The sequence below is a fragment of the Platichthys flesus genome, chromosome 11 (genome assembly GCF_949316205.1).
Source record: "Platichthys flesus chromosome 11, fPlaFle2.1, whole genome shotgun sequence".
In the NCBI taxonomy this organism is placed as follows: Eukaryota; Metazoa; Chordata; class Actinopteri; order Pleuronectiformes; family Pleuronectidae; genus Platichthys; species Platichthys flesus.
In genome coordinates this window covers 5,387,348-5,406,492 of record NC_084955.1, presented here as the reverse complement: position 1 = coordinate 5,406,492, position 19,145 = coordinate 5,387,348, and the positions used below count along the sequence as shown (strand labels likewise).

Below are 19,145 nucleotides of genomic sequence, written 5' to 3'. Positions count from 1 at the left end.
GCTATTACTGAACTTGTACTTTTGTATTTTTATTTTGATTTCCGGGGACTTCATTATTTATTTAAAAAACTCTGCGCCTTTCTCTTCTCGTCTTTTTCACTCAGTCTTTCTTCACCCTCTTTTTCATACATTTAATTTGTTCTCAGAGGACAGGCAGATAGACTGTACAGTAAACGGGCTGAATAAATCATGTTTGGGCTTTTTATCCTCATGTCTGTGTTTGTGTGCATATGTTTGGGGGGTGGGGGGTATCTGGGATACACTTCATTTTTATACCCACGAGGCACAGGAGAGGCTTGCTGTTGTAAACGGACCCCAGTGCAGCCCTTTTATCCACAGTTTAATCTGCCCACTGGGGGCCAGAGAGAGGTCGGTCCCTGAAGGAGCACAGGGGGGAGAGACAGAGGTGAGAGGTTTGCTGGTGTCTTACCCCTAAATTAGAGTCCTTTATAAGGAGATGAGGTTTCTTCTTATAATTAAACTCTAGCAAAAATGGCAGTGGTCATCTAGAAAAAAAACGGTTAAGGTTACACCAGTATATCATCTGCATTATCGCCCCTGCTAACATAATGTAAAAACTTCTCTGAGCATCATTCTATCATTTCAGAGGTAGTGAGTAAAGCTTGAATGCAACATATTCAGTAGTAAACCACATTTTTATTCTCTTGAAGAGCATTTCAAATAAATTGTATCGATAGTCTTTGTCCCTCTGCTGCAAAGAATGCTGTTTAGGCAGGAATAAATGTTTTTAAACCATAAACAATTACATTTAATGCTATTATTGCTAACATCACCACAGAATGGAAGGATTATTTTATGCATCACATTATCTAAAGTTGTTACCTTTAATCCAAACACACTCTCAATACAGACCTTAAAAATGTCATCAGTCAAACCCCGCTACCGATGATCATGTTTTGCTGTCTTAGCAGTTTTTTCGGCCGTATAAAGATATGTTAAATAATTTTGCTTAGTGCTACATTTAGTGGCAAAACATGCTTAACAGCACTGAAACCCAAATGGGCTCTTTTTTATTCTCCACTCCCCACCCTTCACCTCTTTTCCCAGCATACACCACCCACACCTGAGGAGACCTTAGGAACATAAGGAAACCTGCATTACAAATTACTGCACATCATAGAAATTGTGCAGCAAGCTTTTTAAAATACCAGCGCTGCCAGTGAGGCGCTTTGTAATTTATCCCTTCACGGCTGTTAGCTGCGCCGCGCAACGGTGATTTATTTGGTTTAAGAGAAGTTTTGTTTAGAGAGATAATGAGCAGGACTTCTCTTTAATGATTTAACACGGCGCAGCGGAAAGGAGAGGGGGGGAAGAAAGCACATATATTTTTCATATCTTTAACTGCACTGCGGAGAGGAAGGAAAGGAAGGAGAGAGAGATGCATTAGCAAGGGAGGCTAACAGCCTTTAACAACCAGCATTTTTGATTCATTTTGTTTTGTTGTGTAGAATGAGACTTTTTCACCCCCTCAGAACGGAGCAGTATTTTAGTATGTTATGTATTTCATTTAAAATGTTTCTCAGGACATTGTCCATCTTCATAGCGGATAGAAGGTTTTTTTTCTTCCATCCATAAAAGTGAATTGCATTTGTGCTGATTCCACACATTGTCCCAGCTCTCACGAGTCTATTTGGAAAAGTGCTACTTGTGTAACTGTCTGGACCTTATTCTTCCTATACACCTCTTCCTTTCATCTTGACACCAAATACAGTATTATTCTTTCTTGTTCAGCATTTTCAAGTTCCTCGCCTCACTTAGGATTTGAATCCCAAATTAAAGCAGTTAATTAGAAAATATAATGAAGCTGAGCAGCATAATATGCAAACGGTGCTATGATGCTCAGAGCTGGGGGCTCCGCAACACTGAAACTGCCATCGGCGCATAACGATGATGATATCAATAATAGATTACTTCATCAATCGCCGTTCTCTTGAAGATGGAAATGCACTGTTGGGAAGGGACCGAATTTTTATTTTTCATTATTGTAATTTTTTTTTCCTCCCTTCCTCCCTCCCTTTCCCGTAGCTTGAAAATGTCTGTTTCATCTCACATTAGGGTGTGCTCTGCATAAATGCAGGTGGAACTTGCTCTCCCTCTAAATGATCCTTTAATGGAACAGTGTGCACTGGAGCTGGGAACTCTATGGGGCGCTGCCACTGTCGATGAGAACTTCGCCTCAATCAATCCGTCAAGCCCCATCACCTGCCTCAGCAGATGATCCAAAAACCCCTTTGGAGAGGCAAAGTGAGCTTTTTATGTACCTCCTCTAAGACTAGAGGACACACTCACACACGCGCACACAGGCATGCACGCTGGAGCGGTGTCATCGTAAGTGAGAGGTGTCTGTTTCACTCAGAGGCTTGACGTTGATCCGTCGTCAGAGAAACACTTTGCCTCTCTTTTATTTTTATCAAGATCATCTTAGAATAGATCAAGTGCTTGCTTTGCTCTGGCACGGGGATAAAAACAAGATCAATTCTGATGTTTTATTTATTTATTTTCCTCCCCAATATCTTTTACATTATGGGATGTTTCCATAAGCGGATCTCTTAGAAGCCCAAGCAATATTGATGCCAAGTCGCCTCTCGCTCCCGTCAAACAAAGCGACAGCAGCACAAACTGCATTTGCCTGAGCTCCTCTCTCCCAAGTTCACATTCACTCCGACTTATCCCGATACTCCATCATGATTTTTCATATTCTTTTTATTTCCCTTCCTTCTCTCCAGTGGCTTTTCTTACTCTGTCCTTCCATCACCATCTATCTCCACATCTGCAAATTTGACACCACATTTAGTTCACCCTATCTACTGCTGTAGGCCTGCGTGTAGAACATCCATTAAACTGTAGCCTGTAAACTCAGCAGAATCCTCAGTCCTCATTCTTGATGTCTTCCTGTCTGTCTCTCTTTCACAGAGGCAGTCGCTCCATCTGTCAATAAATGTCTTATCTCTCGACTTCTTGTTCCTGTCTGTTTATCTGTCTGTCTGACTTGTCGGCAGCTGTCTCAGCGCTCCAGGGTTGCTGTCAGCCAAGTGTTGGTTTCTGTTCTTCTGTCAGTTCACCTGCCTGTCAAAGCTGCTCAGATTAAACATGTCAACTTACCTCCAGGTTTCCTGTTTCTCCAGGATGGGTTTATAAAAAAATAAACAAGGAAGAAGCACCAATGTGTTTACTCGGAAGACTGTATTAGTTGTGGCATTGTTAAACATTGTTTTTTTAATGCTAAGGATCTACTTGTTAAGTTTTTAATTTCGTACGTGGGTGCAGTATCCTAAAGAGGCATTAAATATGCTTATATATCTGTAGCATTTCCTTTTAGCTTTTGTTTCTACATTGACCGCATTTCCCATAAATCCATATGGTTCTTTGGTCGGTCACCCCACATGAGAATTGGGTTCAACAATGGGAAGGCCTTCACTGTGGAAGACGGGGATTGAAGAATAGACACAATGGTAGAAAATAGGAGTGAGGGAGGTTTGGCAGGCAGGGGGTGGAAATAAGACACAGTGGAGAAATAGACAGGAAAGAGACATCGTTGAGATGAGTGGTCGGAGAAGGCGTAGATGGAAGTGAGGGTAGATGGAGGAAGCTGAGATGGCAGAGGAGATGGAGGGAGGAGTGTGCGGGGGGAGCTACCTGCTGCTGATGGCAGTCAGAGTCAGTGAGGGATGGAGGGCGATCCAGCTGTGACATTAAAGCAGCAGGTGGAGGCCATCATTAGGACTGGCACAGGAGGCTGGATGAGCCCGCACACACTCATTTCTCTGGGGCCCAGCAGACCACTGCAGGGAGTGTGTGTGTATGTGTGTGTGTCTACTCAAAAAGAGCTGCAGCAATAGTCCCATAACTTCAGAGCCCATCCCCATGCACCTCGCTTTTCATCTTTCCCCCACGGAACCTCTCTGCTTTCCAAGGTTTTCACCTGGCGAGGGTTGAGTGGTTCCTACATCTGGTAGCTCTCCCGTAATGGCTTTTCTGTTGCCTTTTAACCATTTACAATACGGAAGTTTGTCCTGCTTCAGCTTCATTTTTCACCACATGGCTTATTCTATGATGTGTTTACGTTGCGGTGGCACACAGCAGGCAGCAAACTAGATGTTCAATTGGTTTCAAGGGGAAAATTAACAATTCCCCCCTAACTTTTGCCTTCTGCAGCGTACATGCACCAACATTGTGTCAGAATAGCTGGTCATTGTAATGTAAGGGAAACTATTTTTTAAGTAGCACACTTCTAGAGGTGAAATGACAAGCTGAGTCATTGTGTCCATGGACTATACGCTTTTGTTGTCTTTGGCATTTCCCATGCCAGTCTCTTACCTGATGCCATCTGTTGTGGCATTTTTTAAGGCAGCAGTGCAAGTACAGAGATGTCAGAATCAAGCGAAAGACTACAGCAGTACATTTGTCCTCTTTAACCTTTCAAGGGTAGCTGTCAAAACCTGGACAAAAACAGCTTAAAGTTACTCGTGAAAAAGTGTGTCATATCTGACCTGGCTCCATCCCAGCATGCCTTGTTGTGCACAGCTTTCTAGAATGGTTGTAGGTGATATTTGGGGGTTGGTGCCGGGCTACGGTACATCTAAGATGAGTGGTGCTCCAGGCTTTTTCTTAGATCTCCCATCCCTTCTGGACCTGTGGATGGGCCTATCCAGGAACACCATTAGGCAAATTAAGTTGTTTGTATCAAATATTGACATGTTATCTCTTCATCGTCAGGCAGCGGGAGGGAAGAGAGAGAGAAAGATTGTAACTGTGGGTAATTGAGCCGTGTCTCCCCTGCTTATCGGTAAAGCTCCGGCACGTCACGGACCTAACGAGCTGTGGCGCGCCGATTAGTCTGAAGGGAAAGTCGAACGTGAAACACCAGAGCCGCCGTCGTTCTTTTTCTTTTTCTTTTTCTTTTTTTCCATAACTGCAATGGATATTATGAGCCTCCCTGGAGGGCAGAGGCACAGCCTTATTAGTTCAATTCATGGGGGGGAAGTGAATTGATATGGATGAATGGCATGTTAAAGTATCCCTTTGTTACAATAACCATCAAGGCTGATGGTTCTGGCTGATGATGCAGCCCAAGGCAGCAGGACGACAAGCTGAGGCCTTGACCTGGATGGCAGAGGATGCACACACACCAAGGGCAGGGGGCTGATTACACACTGCCTTAAACAAATGGATTTGCCCCTTTAACATTTAGATATGGGATCCATGTGTGTGTGTGTGTGTGTGCGCACACAGGTGTGTTTGTGTGCATGTACGCTTGAGTGATACGGGACTGCAGGTTTTTTGTGAGTACAGATTGTTATTGTATGAACTGTGTGTGTGCGTCACCTGCATTCTATCTCAACATTATCAGAAATAATTGTTTTCTGTGTATCTGATCATCACATGACAAATTGCTACTTGTATATGTGTTAATATTACCCTTTTGTGTGCAGTTATTTGGTGTTGTGAGTGTTGCTGTACAATACTATGAACATGTGTGCATGAGTGTGTGTGTGTGCAGTGTGTGCCAGGTGGCTCCACAGGGCATTTCCTATCTTCCACTCGTGCCACTCTGAGAATAATCCAGTGAAAAAAATAGGCGAGATGAGAATCTCACAACATGCCAGTTTGATTTGTACCCCTTACTATCAAAGAAAGCTAATTAAAATCATATTTTGCATATGTCTTGTCTTTCATGCGCATATGCAAATTGCCCCTGTTGCCTTTCAGCGCTCTGTAATTAGGTTTATGAAGGACAGCTGTAATACATAATTAACAGAAATGTTTGCAAGCCCTTTTTTTCCCCCACGTCTAAACACGACGACTTAAACAAGCACGCGTGAAGTGTTCCACGGCCGGGCGTTTCTCTCAAATATATTGATTCATTCCTTTACCCTTCTCAGAAATATCTTAATTATGCTGTTTGTTTATTTATAGATGATGCCGTCTGTCAGAGGCACTTCCAGTGGGCAGGGGAAGCTCAGCATTTTGATCTTGCCAGTCTGCCTGATTGGAGTGTACAAGATTTAGTCATCGCTCGCTCCCAGTTTAACTCCGAGGCAACATTCTGGACGGGTGGATGGATTGAGCTAGAGAGGACTGAGAAAATGCAGAGTGATGATAACGAAGCAAAACAGTGGAACGTTTGAATATTTATATGGTGGTGTTAGTTAGCGTCGGCCTCAGGGGCCTCAAAGACGGAAGGGACTCTGGGGCCATGATGGGATGGAGGACACAGACGTGTGTGTGTGTCTGTGTGTGTCCAGACGTTGGCAGGGGGGTTGAGGAAGATAGCTGACATAGCGACATAAATGGTGAAATAATTATGCTTTTGCTTCATGATAGACTGACTTTTAAAGATAGAGGTTACTCTGCAGGAAGGCACAGACAGGCTCGCCAGAGAGAAAACAGAATAATGCTCCAGACGGGAAAAGGAAACGTGAAAGGAAGAGAAGAAATGGTCGTGGAATCATGGAGGAGAGGAGGACCCGGGTGTGTGCAGCGACAGTGCCAACCACAGGACTGTCGGTTCAACTCCCTCAGCCTCTTTCATGTAGCTCCATCCTCAGCTCTCAGATGTGGTCATTGTCCCTCAGTTGCACAATAATGGGAAGTGATGGGTGCTAAATGAAAAGGCCAGGGGATGACAACACTGGTGAAGCAGCTTGGATGTCGGAGTAGTTATTCTTGTCATCCGTTCATTATGTTTTCATATGCTGTTTAGGAGACACGGTAAACTCAAGGCCCTCAACAAAGTCAGGAGGCTGTGGTCAGTGTGGAGCGATGGTAACCTGGTTATTTTTGACTGTGTGTGCGTGCAGCCACATGTACTGTAGATCCGTGTGCATGCGAATCCTTGCACATAGTTGTGTGACACATTGATGTACTACATGTGTCACCCTCTGATTCTCCCTCTGCTGTCTGACCAAAAAGGTGCTAGTTACACAAAGAAAACAGACACACACACACACACACACACACACACACACACACACACACTCTCCACTTTACACTCTTGTGGTATAGAAAAGTTTCTGTGTAAATGCTGTCTGCTTTGCTGGTCTGTCATCGATTAACAGAACAATAGTTATTCCTCCAGATCCCTGTTTTTGGCAGCTTACATTTGCTGCTCTGAAAACTCAATTCAGGTCAAGGAATGTAAGAGAAGGATGGATTTGTGTTCCTATGTTATTGTTGGAAAATAGAAGTAAATAGAAGACAAGCAACAGATGCTACATTTGATTAAGGTGAAACACCAAAGACACCACATCTTTCTGTTTTACAGCTCATTGCTGGAAACAATGACGAGCCTCACTTTTACTTGAGGTACTCTGTTTTGTGTATTTAAATATTCACTATTACAGAGATTATCTACCGGAATCTATCGTTCTCTTTCGAAACAAAAGGGTTTTCTTACATATACTTAGTATTTATTTAAGATTGAGATCACTCGTTAGGTCCTTTAAGACATGCACCAAACTCTTGGTAATCATCTGGAATGATCAGGTGGGGCTGTATGTGAGAACGCAAATGTCCGGGTCAGAGACTCTAGATGTTCTCCAGAGTTTCGCCTGCCAGCCCTCCTATGTCTGACGGAGCCCATGTGAGAAAACAGTGGGATTATGTCTGAGGAATTTACAGCAAGCGAGTGGGAGTTCTGATGATGTTTCTTACACACGACAGAACCCAACAAAAAAGGACAAAAAATTGTTCATTTGTGTATTCCTGTAGAATACACAACTGAACATGTCAATTTGGAAAGGCAGAAATCAAGAGTTTTGGGTGATACAGGTCGATGCTGATGATGATGATGTGCTATAAACAAACTTCTGAATTCTGCAGCGGACTTCATACGTAGTGGCTCGCCTCCTGCATGCTGCGTCTCCCCTCGCCAGAACGCTTTCTGTTGTTGTGAACACATCTGACCATACCATCTGCCCTTTGCATTCTTTATATGTGAAGACAAAGTCCAATCTTCCACAGTTCATGGCTGAAAATGCCTGTAGAGTTTAATCAGCATCGCAAAGTTTGAAAGTGCTCTTTGGTCAACTCTTCTCTTCTGTGTGTGTTTTGTAGATGGGCCTTTGTGATGAAGAAACACCTCAGCACACACCTACTGGGAAAGCATGGAGTCGGGCAGCCTAAAGAGAGGTAAATGTGACACACAGCGCTCTGCATATCCTAATCTGCTTTTCTGATGTTTTTTTTTTTTACTTTGGTAGAACATATCTGATTGTTAATATTTGCATGCCATACCAAAGAGAGAGCCAAGACCAAGCATGTGTCTGACTTCTACTCAGTAAATCTTGTCAGTGAAATTATTCCTAGCACACTTACATATATGAAAGGGAGAATTAGATTCAGATCTGTTGCCCTATCCTGGATCCTGACTGTCAAGTATCTCAGCATTTAGATTTCAGGAGACTAAATTGAGAGATACAGCGGGCAATTAATTCAGGATTTTGGAAGATGATTTGACTCCTATAACCCTTATGGAGGTCTGCAAGCTTTTAAAGCTAAAAAAGTCCTCACAGTTAAATTTCAAGTTATATATAACTCTAGATCCTCCCTTTCCCTAATGAGTTAAATGGCTTTCAGTCATTCTGTCTGTCTCGCTCGCTTGCTTACATCCCTTTTTTCTGTCAAACTTTGTCTGCCTCCCTCCCTCATCTTACTTTCGGCTCTCCCTCTTGAATTAAGGATGAATGATGTTTCTTTTACCATTTTTGTCTGCGCATGTGAGCGTGTGTGTTTCTGTGTATGTGTAATGTCTCCCGCTTGGCCCTGTCTATCAGAGGCAGAGCCCTGCTGTCAGTGCTTGTGTATGTGTATATTCGCGTGTGAAAGGAAAGATGAGGAGATGAAGTTGTGAAGCCCCCCCCCCCCCTACCCTGACAAGCCAAAACGAGACGTTAAACACCTCTCAATCTGTCAAGCTAGCCTCTAAAATAGAAACAGACTCGCTTTTTCATTACTCCGCAACCAAATTGATACTTTTGACAACATGTGGTATTAAATATGACAAGTGGCTTCAGATATTGAAGAAAGCGGCCCCGACCAGATGCCTCTCCATCTCGCAGACATTATCATCTAAATTCCTACTGTCAGCTGTTCATCTGGATTAGATGGAAACAAATCCTCATATCCTCAAATGCTTAGAGCCTCTGTTTCATCCACATTTCTGTTAATGTAACCTTTATTTATCCAGGGACAGCTGACACAGCTCCATGCAACTCTTAGGCAACATTATAATTGACACTCACAGCTACATACTGGATGTTCTGATCTGTTAGCCAACCAGTGCAACCAACGTCCTCTGTAGTTTACTATTAGTCTGACTGACTGTTTTGGCTTTCGTGCTGTAGTAAAGATTACATTTCTCTCTTTGAATGAGCAAATATTTCTCCTGTTAACAGTTGATAAAAACTTTAAAGTTAGAAAAAAGTTTAAATATAGGACAACAATTAAGATTGAGAGAAACTCAAACAATTGTGATTACTAATAAAGAAAAAAAAGTAGTGTCAACAGGCCAACAGACAAATCCTGGTGTAGGGTGGAAGCGTCCATCAGCGTCATGTGGCACAGTAGAAACACTGTGATCTATGTTGAGGATTTAACATCTACATTTTCTACAAGTACAATATGCCCATGCAAATCCTGCAGAATATGTCTAACACTGGTTAAAATGTGTTTAATGGTAGTTTGCATAGTTCTAATACAGTTCAATGTGTTTCCACCTGCATATCACGATAACAACTGTTTTAGCTCCTCAGACAAGAAAAAAACACAAAGTTAAACCCACTTGCCTCTGCTCCATGAAAACAATTACACATTTCCTTCTTCTCTATTAAATCCTTATGTTTGCATCTTAGCGGCATGCTGACAATGCTACCCAGGGACTGCTAAAGACCAATGTCTGCCTTCAGTGTTCCTCTGATCCCTTGCTGGCTACACTCTGCAAATGCTTACTGTTTCTATTTCCATTTTCACTTTGTCATGTGTTTCAGATTTTCTTGTATCTCATATGATTACAATGCAAGAAATAGTGAATTACAAGTTTGTTGCTTATAACTAAGCTGGTGATGGTAAGAGCTGTACAACTACACTGATGAAAAGTTGTCTAATACCTAAGTTCATTGATTGTTTTGTGACTGAATAAATGTCACATTCAGACAGATACACTTCATCTGAAAGAGGAAAAGATTACCGATCATGAACCACCCAAACAATTTGATGTCGACTAGCAGCCCCCATAAATGTGGAAGTTTCAAACACATCTCATCTGTTAAAATGTTTTTTAACTAAACCAGTAAAAGCACATATTTTAGTCTAAACAAGTTAGGAGAGGAATCCTTTATTGTCAGAGTATTTTCCAAGAAATCTCAGAGCACTGAACAATGTAAGTAAGTAAAGTTTATTTAATGTTGCACCTTTCACAAAACAATTCACACAGTGCTTCACAAAAGCACAGTTGTTAAAATTAAACAATCAAATAATCAGACAAAGCATTCACACGCATTACAAAACAGTTGGGAAAGGCCAGTTATATTTGAGGGTGTCCACAGAGACAATAGGAAGGGCATTTCATTGTGTGGGAACCATGGCTTCAAATGTGCGATCACCCTTTTTCGATCACGTTCAAGGGACAATAATAATGGGCAGTGATGGGTTTGTTTCCTTGCTCAGTGGCACTGCCCCCGTGGATGTTGAGGGTGGGGGGAAATGCTCCACATTAACTCCCCTCCCATATGTCCTCCTGCTGGTCCAGGGACTTGGTCCCAGGCCCCACTTCTCTAAACTGCGGGCCTCAGCTGCTGCCTCATCATCTCCAAAACGTAACATTTTTGACGATGACTATGACGACACTTGGATTTAATTGAATATTCAGTTAAATATTCCATGTGTTACAGCATCAAACTCTCAAAGCCCCTTTGTGCTCTTGACTTTTGTAACTGAACTTGGCAAAACACTCAAGTTCATACAGAACACACACAGACACACACACACACACACACACACACACACACACAGACACACACACACACACACACACACACAAACATACATTCACATATAAGCACACTGGGCATGAATGGAGCTGTAAGGTTGGTGTTACCTGATAGTGTTGAGCTCAGTGTGTGTTCAGTCACTCTGCTCCGCTCAGCCTTTATGCCACATTAAACAGTTGCATACAGTTACGTTTATTCACATGAACACACAAATTGTATATTCACACTGTTGCAAACAACTCTCAAAAGCTCATTCTTTCATCCCCCCCCCCACACACACTCATTTCTGCACATTTAAACATGCACCTACACACACACGCACATGCAGAAGCAAGCACTCACATACACACCCCCTCTTAGAGGGAGGACGGCCACAAGGTTTGTTCTATTTAAACCTGTAAAACACGGTGTCATCATTTTTCTGACAGTCCTGCAGACAGAATTTATCTCATCATTAATTAACCATCATATTTCCAACACAGTGCAGCTTAATTAGCACAAGGTCAGTAGGGAGGGCTTATTAAGTGGAACAAATTTGGGCAAGTGTAAGAGAGGAGGCAGAGGACGGAGGGCGGGAGGAGGGAAAGGAGGGGAAAGAAAGAGAGAGCGAGGATGGATGACAAAGAGATGAAAAAAGGGAGGAATGGAAAAAAGAGAGGAAGTGTGTGTGTGTGTATCAGAGGTTTGGTCGGACATGACAGTGCTGGCTCAATGATTGATAACCGCACTGGTTTTGAAAGCCCAGAACTGGAGACTTGGATGATGGCTGTGGGAGAAAGAGAGGGAGGGAAAGGATTGCCAAACATGTGAATGTGTGCGCATGTGTGTGCGTGTTTCTGCGTAAAGGGGGGGTATCTGAACCAGCAACTAGGGACCAGTGAGGGTGGGTTGAGAGGCGGCGGGGGCTGTTGGGGGGAGCCAATTGCAAACATATGCTGGCTGGCAGGCGGTGGAGAGATGGATTGCAGTGGGACAGTGTCAGAGAGGCAGTTTCATCACCATCTCTACGGCCCTGTTCACCTGGTATTTTTAGAACGCTGGGGAGATCTGTTAGTCAAAGGAAGAGAGCAGGAGGAAGAAACCTGACTTCCCGTAGGTAACACCAGGCTCCATTTATCCAAATCCATTTGGGGCCTCAAATGCCAAGTCATTTTGGTTGGGTATCTGTGTGGAGGACGAAATCCCACCCATATATGCTTCAAAAGGCTCATAGTGCTGATAATGTTTAATGCAACTATTCTATTTTTAGATGATTGGCTTAAACCTGGAGGAATCTGCCCCCATTTGACCTTTCTAAAGTAGTTAAGGGCAGCGGGAAGCTGCATTGCATGCAGTGACTTAGCCAAAGGGCGGATTATTCATAATTGAAACATTAAAGTAAAGAAGTGACAATGTATGGTAAAAATAACAGTGTACACAAACACACTGTGGCAACTGAAGTTAAATGCAGCACTTCCCTTTGGTCACAAACCCGGACATTTTCTTGTCATATTGAGTCAACTCTGAGCTTCCACTGTATTCTTTTTATTGTTAAAGGAAACCCTCAGAAATCACAGGAAGACCATGTTAAAAACACATAATGTATTAAAGTATTTTCATTTGACAGAAAACGTGTTTAGTCGATAACTTTTTATTGTTATTCAGTGTCTCATTTGAATCCCTTCCCATTAATGCTTTTAGTGGGACGTGATGGTCGACACTGGTCAGAGCTGACTTTAAATAAAAGGCTAATATTAGCCTCAATGTATCGCTCTAACCCCAGCGGGGGAAGAGGAGGAAGAGGAGTCGGAGTGGGAGGATGGGTGTGATGACAGGCTCCAACTATCTGACAGGTTCTGGGTGATAGAGAGAGAGAGAGAGAGAGAGAGAAGGGGAGAATAAGGGAGAAAGAGAGAGGGAGAGACTGTTGTAAAGTGACACAACTGGGTCTTTGTCTCAGTCACACCACCACTCCTCACTGCAGGCACTGAGCGGAGATGAGGGCTTTTTGTCCTTTTGTCTGCCTGTGTGTGTGTGTGTGCGTGCTTTGTTGTAGATGTGTACTTACGGGGACCTCTTGTCCTCACACATTTACACTATAAGCCTGCTTGTGTGTGCTGTCTCACTGTAACAAATTGTAGTGATCTCAAAATGCTTTTTATTGTAACATTTTGCATTACAGCCCAAACTGATAACAAGAAGTTGTTACTTTTGTTGTCACCCACTTGTAATAACACCAAGTTGAATCGTTGCTGTTCCTTGGCGCATTTTCATCTGAATATATAATCTCTGTTATTCTGTTAATGGATGCGGGTCCGAGCACACCTAGCGGGAAAAATGGTAGTAAAGTCTCCAGAATCTATAAAAAGTATTCCCACTAGTTTAATTTTATTGATGTTGATTGATTGTTGAACATGAAAGCTGCTCATTCTCAAGAGAACGATGGCGTTATCTTGATTATAAAACAAAGAAAGGATGTGACCGAGTGTGGCGTTAACAAGTACAGCATGAGCCCCTGAGGAGAACATGGAATAAATTGTGTGTCGCTGCTTTTGACTAACACTTTTCCAATATGACTGCCTCTTCTCTAAAATGATTGGTGTGAGCGTCCGTGAGTGTGTCAAGGTCAGAAGAAAAATGTTCTCTTTATACCTTCTCCATCGTCTAAAAAGATTTCAGATGTTTCACCAATTTAGTTTTTATCTCACGACTTTAATCTATGTCTGTTAGTATTATAACCTGTGTGTGCGTGTGCGTGTGCGTGTGCGCGTGTGTGTGTGTGTGTGTAATGTATTGATGCTGTGTGGTGTAAAGGCACACAGAGCCTACAGTCACCTAAACCAACACTTGAGCTACAAGGGAGTGGCTCAGGCGGGTGATTGACAGCAGCGACCTTGCCTCAATTGCTTGTAATTAGTTCTTTAAAAGCAGGGCGCCAAAAGACAACTGAACTGTCTCACACACCTGTTTTCATAGGTAATTGTTAAAACGCCTGCCATTTTCACGCTTGTAATAATAAACTCCTTGAACTAATACACTCATCACTCTTGAAACAGGAGTGCTGACAGGCCAGAAGAAAGATATATTTGTTTAAAGTCGGCGGAGGGAAAGCGTGATACAGGCAGCTGGGGAGAATGTTTTCAGTGTTTGGGAGATGTCTAATTGCGAAAGTCTGCTCACGGTTTTTAAGTCGTGTTTCAGAATACAACATTACTGTATGTCTGAGCCAAGTAAGCGGGTGTTAAAATCCCTCAGAAGAAAACAGAAAACCAGGTGAAGAGGCATGAGCGCCGATCCAGAAATAGGCAGCATGATGCATGCAGCGCAGGTGTGATGACTCACAAAATGAAGACAGGGATATTCACAGCATTAGTTATTACATGACTGCAGCACGAATAGTCCACGGTATTATCAGTCTTTGAGAGAAGATGCTCGCTTTAGATTGAAACACCATCACAGGTGCCATGACTTTATCTTTATGTTTACTAGATTTATTCTTCGAGAATTGTTTTCATATTTATACTCATTTTTTGTGTAGTCAAGATTTTGTGCAGTTAACGAACAGCTTTGTCATCCACGCTTACAAAACACGGTTTACTATTTGGGCATGTTCACACAACAGAATTGATTTGTACGTTGCTGCGGTCGCTCGCTCTACAGTGCCAGGGGCTGAGCTCGGCCGAGCGGGCATCTGGCTCTGCAGTGCCTGGCTCTGGGCTTGCTGCCGCGACCCAGCATGCCGTGCAGCGCGGCCATATTGCCCCAGCACCAAGGGCCGGGACCGTCCAGGCTGGACGCTGAGAGCGGGAGCGGAAGAGCCCTGCCTGGAGCCAGCATGGTGGCAATATGGACCACAAGGAGCAGGCAGGGGTCAAGTCACACGAATACTGTGAGCCTGTGAGAGTGTGTGTGTATGTGTGAGAGAGAGAGAGAGAGAGTGAGAGAGAGAGAGAGAAATAGAGTTAGCAGGGCGATAGGGAGATAAAGAGTAGATAAAGACAACCCCTAATTCATTAAAATAAATCCTTTCCCTTAATTATTGATAATGAATCTACTCTTTAATCTTTCTCTTTCTTCCTTCCCTTATCTGCCTGTGTCAGCACTTTGTCTCCCTAGCTTGGTGTTGGGTGGTAAGGTCTCGTTTTCAGCCACCCAAGGGCAGCAGTCAAATCAAACTTACTGCAACAACGTAGAGAGAAACTGTCTGTCTGGCACCGAGGCAGGATCGCGTTATAACCGCTGACCAACACACACCAGTGATCAATGCTGTGTTGTAGTCTCAGTGCAACATCAGCACACTGATTTTGTGCGCTTTTTGCACTCGAGGAGCTCAATTTCCCAGAGGTCCCCGGTGCAGCACACATAGGACCTGGTGTTGGTACCGGCAAGGCCTCAGCGACCCCTAGCTCACCTTTGTGTTTGCTGGCTGCATGTTTGAACAGGAGCCAGCGGACAGCGCCTCACTGTTTACCCTATTCAATATTTCATGGAGAAAGAACACTCACAGAATGAGGGATCGCGTTAATATTGCTGTTAAAATTAAGCGATAATTAAAATTTGTTAGTTTAAAAGCCATCGCAGTCTATAAAAGTTTGATTACTGGAAAATTAGGTGCATTAAGTTTTTATGGGTTGGCCTGTGCTATCGCTTGGGAACAATTTTTATGCACTTGTCATGGGCATATGGTGCAGAATTGTGTGTGTGTGCGTGTGTGTGTGTCTGTGTGCGTGGATAGGGCGGAGTGAGCAAAGGATGTTGGTTCTCTGAAAAGCTGACACACTTTATTCTAAAATCTCCACCCTTGTGGTCTTGCTGATTATTAGTTAAATCACAGGACCACCACTGCTTTGGAGCCACAACTGTGACAAAATGACTATTATAAATCTGGGCCTGTGTCTTGGTGTAGTGAGGTCAAAGGGCACGTATCGTACACCCAAGCTACTTTATGGCCCTCTTATTTCACCCGTGATGTCACATCAGCTGTCCAAACTATGCATTGTTGTCAGTCACTTTAACATCAGGCTCTCTGTTGCAGGGTGCAGCGAGGTCCTATTGGCTCCTATTACTAATAATAATGTTAGTTAGCAGCCGACAGCTCGTCCCAGAGCTGGAAACCACTCGTCATGTCAGAGGAACATGACCTTGACTTGTGGAATAAATCTGCAGCAGTGGTTTGTCTTCCTATAACAGCATCTACCTCATCTCGGCAGTGCGGCTCCAACAGTCCCTCCAGCTTTTTGAAGTTTTTCTTTCCCTAAGAATGATGTCACCCACCGCTGAAGCCCAAGTGACATTACTCAAGCAGACAAGAATGGAGAATGTGCACAGTTCACCTTCATATTCATTTCACATCCTGTGGCACAAAACCAGGCAGTTATACAGTGACACAATTGTGCAGCTAACTGTTGACAGTGGTTGGACATTATGCACAGTGGGACTGTGGAAAAACTGGGCTGGAGCCAGCCTGTTTTTCTTCTCTATTGAAACATCAGACTGTCATGGCAGAAATGGATGTTGCCAGGCATCACTAATGAACCAATTAATCAATGAATTAGCTGAGCAGCGATTAAATTAATGCGAGCTGGACTGGCAAGCGGCGGTCGTGGATATATCCTGGGGAAGGTGATTAACACACACACAAGACAGGCAGCGATCAACAAGGCCGCTATTAAGCTGGACAACTTCCTGAACTTTTCTCTTTTTAGCTAAATATAGCAACACTTAATTCATTTTATGTATTTGTGGACTGGAGAGGTATTATCATATCTTCCCATGCAGCTGCACAGAGATGCTAATATACTGTGGAGCTATGTTTTCAAAAGAGATTGTCATTTGTGTTTTACTATAAGTGTCTTATTTTTCAGTTATACCTGTCAGTCTCTGAAAACAAATATAACCTGTGTATTCTAAATGGCTCTCTATACAGGCTGTTGTAAAATAACAAATAAATATAGTACATTAAATATTTCACAGATTAATCGTGTTATAGAATACTTGCACAGTCACCTTTGACAACACCATTGTTAAATTTGTATTTACCAACCAAAGACCCCCAATTAAGTCAACATACTATTCAACATATTATAAAATGATTACAAAACCTTAAAAATAAAACATTTCTTTAACAATATTATGTTTAAATAAATATGCAAAATATGTGTTCACAGGACTGAGATCATACATGATTAAAATATTAGTTAATTTATCATATATTAACGTATACTTTTTCTGAATGTAAGTAAAAAAGCATCAAATCATTACAGATTTCCTTCATTTTGTATAATTATTGGTCAAATGAATGACTCTGAAATAAATCCAGAAATTGCAATTTTACTGGAGAGCATCAGATCACTGCTCCAGACTCAGTCTTACAATTCACTTCCACGGATCACGTAAATGAAACATCACTTTTTGCTTTCTGTTGTTTTTGATGGGTTTTGTCACATGTGTAGGACAACACCCCCACAGCAGGGCCCATGCAGTGGACAGTCATGAGCAGGCTCTTGGGGCCCTTTAGGGGCCCACAAGGAGTCCTGATCGAAATTAGAGACAGCCTCTGTTCACTTCACAATGAGTCACTGGAAATGATTGCAGTTAGACAATGACAAAAGGATTGCAGCTGTAACTTTAGGTTTCATTTTCAGCACTGTCATCTCGTCAGGTGCACATAGTTGACCAATACATCACCAGATCCTCAATAACAGCATCCCTCAGGAACCCATGGGACGGGGTTTTATAAGATGAGTGTCCATGAGGCGTACCATTAGCTCGAACTGATTTCCGGAGAGCACTTTGTGTGGATGTGTGTGTTTAGCATCCAACAATGCAGAACTCATTATAATCAGCTCGGTGTGGGCCGTTGGTCCTGCACTGTACCATATCATCCCTAAACATCCAGACTCTCCGGCCCCCCCACACTCTACTTGAGCTGAGATGTTATAGCTGGGGTGGGGGGGTTGGGTCTTGTAGGGGCTCCCTTGATTATGTGACATCCTCCGGAAGACCGCTGGAGTTGTTTCCTCCATTACTTAGAGGGGGGGGGGAGAGGCCTTTTCACTATTGAGACTGTCACTCTCAATTTGGGCTAACGGTAAGCATGCACAAGGCCTCCTGGATACCACGCCCCACCCCTCCCACCTTTCCTCCGCCCCCCAGCCGCCACACACACACACACTCCCATGCCACCTCAGCCTCCTCTCCCACTGCAGCGGATCGTTGTGGTGACAGTTTGATTAGATCATCAATCGTGGCCGTTAACAGCGGTTTTCCTGAGCACCTGGACCGGCAGGTCACAGCTGGCTCTGAGCTACCGCTGTCCCCCTGACCCAGAGCTATGTGTGTGTGTGTGTGTGTGTCTGAGTGTGGGTGTGTGTATTTATGTGGAAGTCTGCTCGCCGACACACCGTTGCTCATGCACTGCGATTATTTTTGTGTGTGTTAGCAAGAGCGGCTCTTTGGACTGTAATTGTGAACTTTCAATTGCATTTGTGTGTTGCACAGGGTGATGTGTATGTCCATGTGTGTGGCAAACATGGCAATATTTGTCTTCACATATACATGTCCCTGCACAATGCACTATAAATATATATACAGTTTATGTTGTGTTCGGGCCTTTGTAAGCGTGTGTGTGATTTTGAAAAACATCACACCTTCATTTTAACGTCCACTGCCCTTTCTTCAGGAGGCCTTCAGAGCCACCACATCATTTCTAATATGCTTTTTGTATGATCTGATTGGAAAAATCACTTATAAATGTGTTAATTCTTAACAATAACATTTGTAAGGAAGCCTTCTACAGAATGGCAGATACAGGCACTTTACAGAGTGTATAGTCCAGGGTTTGTAGATACACAGATACCAGTTTGTAGCAGTTAAGGCTATTCATCTGTAACCCCACACACACACACACCTTTACGGTAGCTACGACACAGTGCACTTTACAAACACACACATACATAAATTCACCTGCTTCCGCGCGTTGTCTTCGGTGGCTGTATCAGGTTCCTCATTGTTCTGGTAAAGCAGTTAAATTTATGGGCTAACAATAATGGGACAAAGTGTGTGTCTCGTTGCGATTCCTCAGGTATTCCATGATTAAATAAACGTCCCCGGTCTTTTCATAAAGCTTGTTTATAGCAGCGTGGCACCATATGCTAC

The 19,145-nt window shown here is 43.1% G+C and overlaps 1 protein-coding gene across 1 annotated transcript in view; it reads left to right on the top strand.

Moving 5' to 3' along the window:
* The window catches only part of znf407 (zinc finger protein 407), a 145,959-nt gene that overhangs the window by 55,807 nt on the left and 71,007 nt on the right, over positions 1-19,145 (top strand). Inside the window, exon 5 of the mRNA XM_062399801.1 lies at positions 8,077-8,151. Coding sequence (XP_062255785.1) covers positions 8,077-8,151 — 75 coding nt within the window. The remainder of the gene's footprint in view (positions 1-8,076; positions 8,152-19,145) is intronic.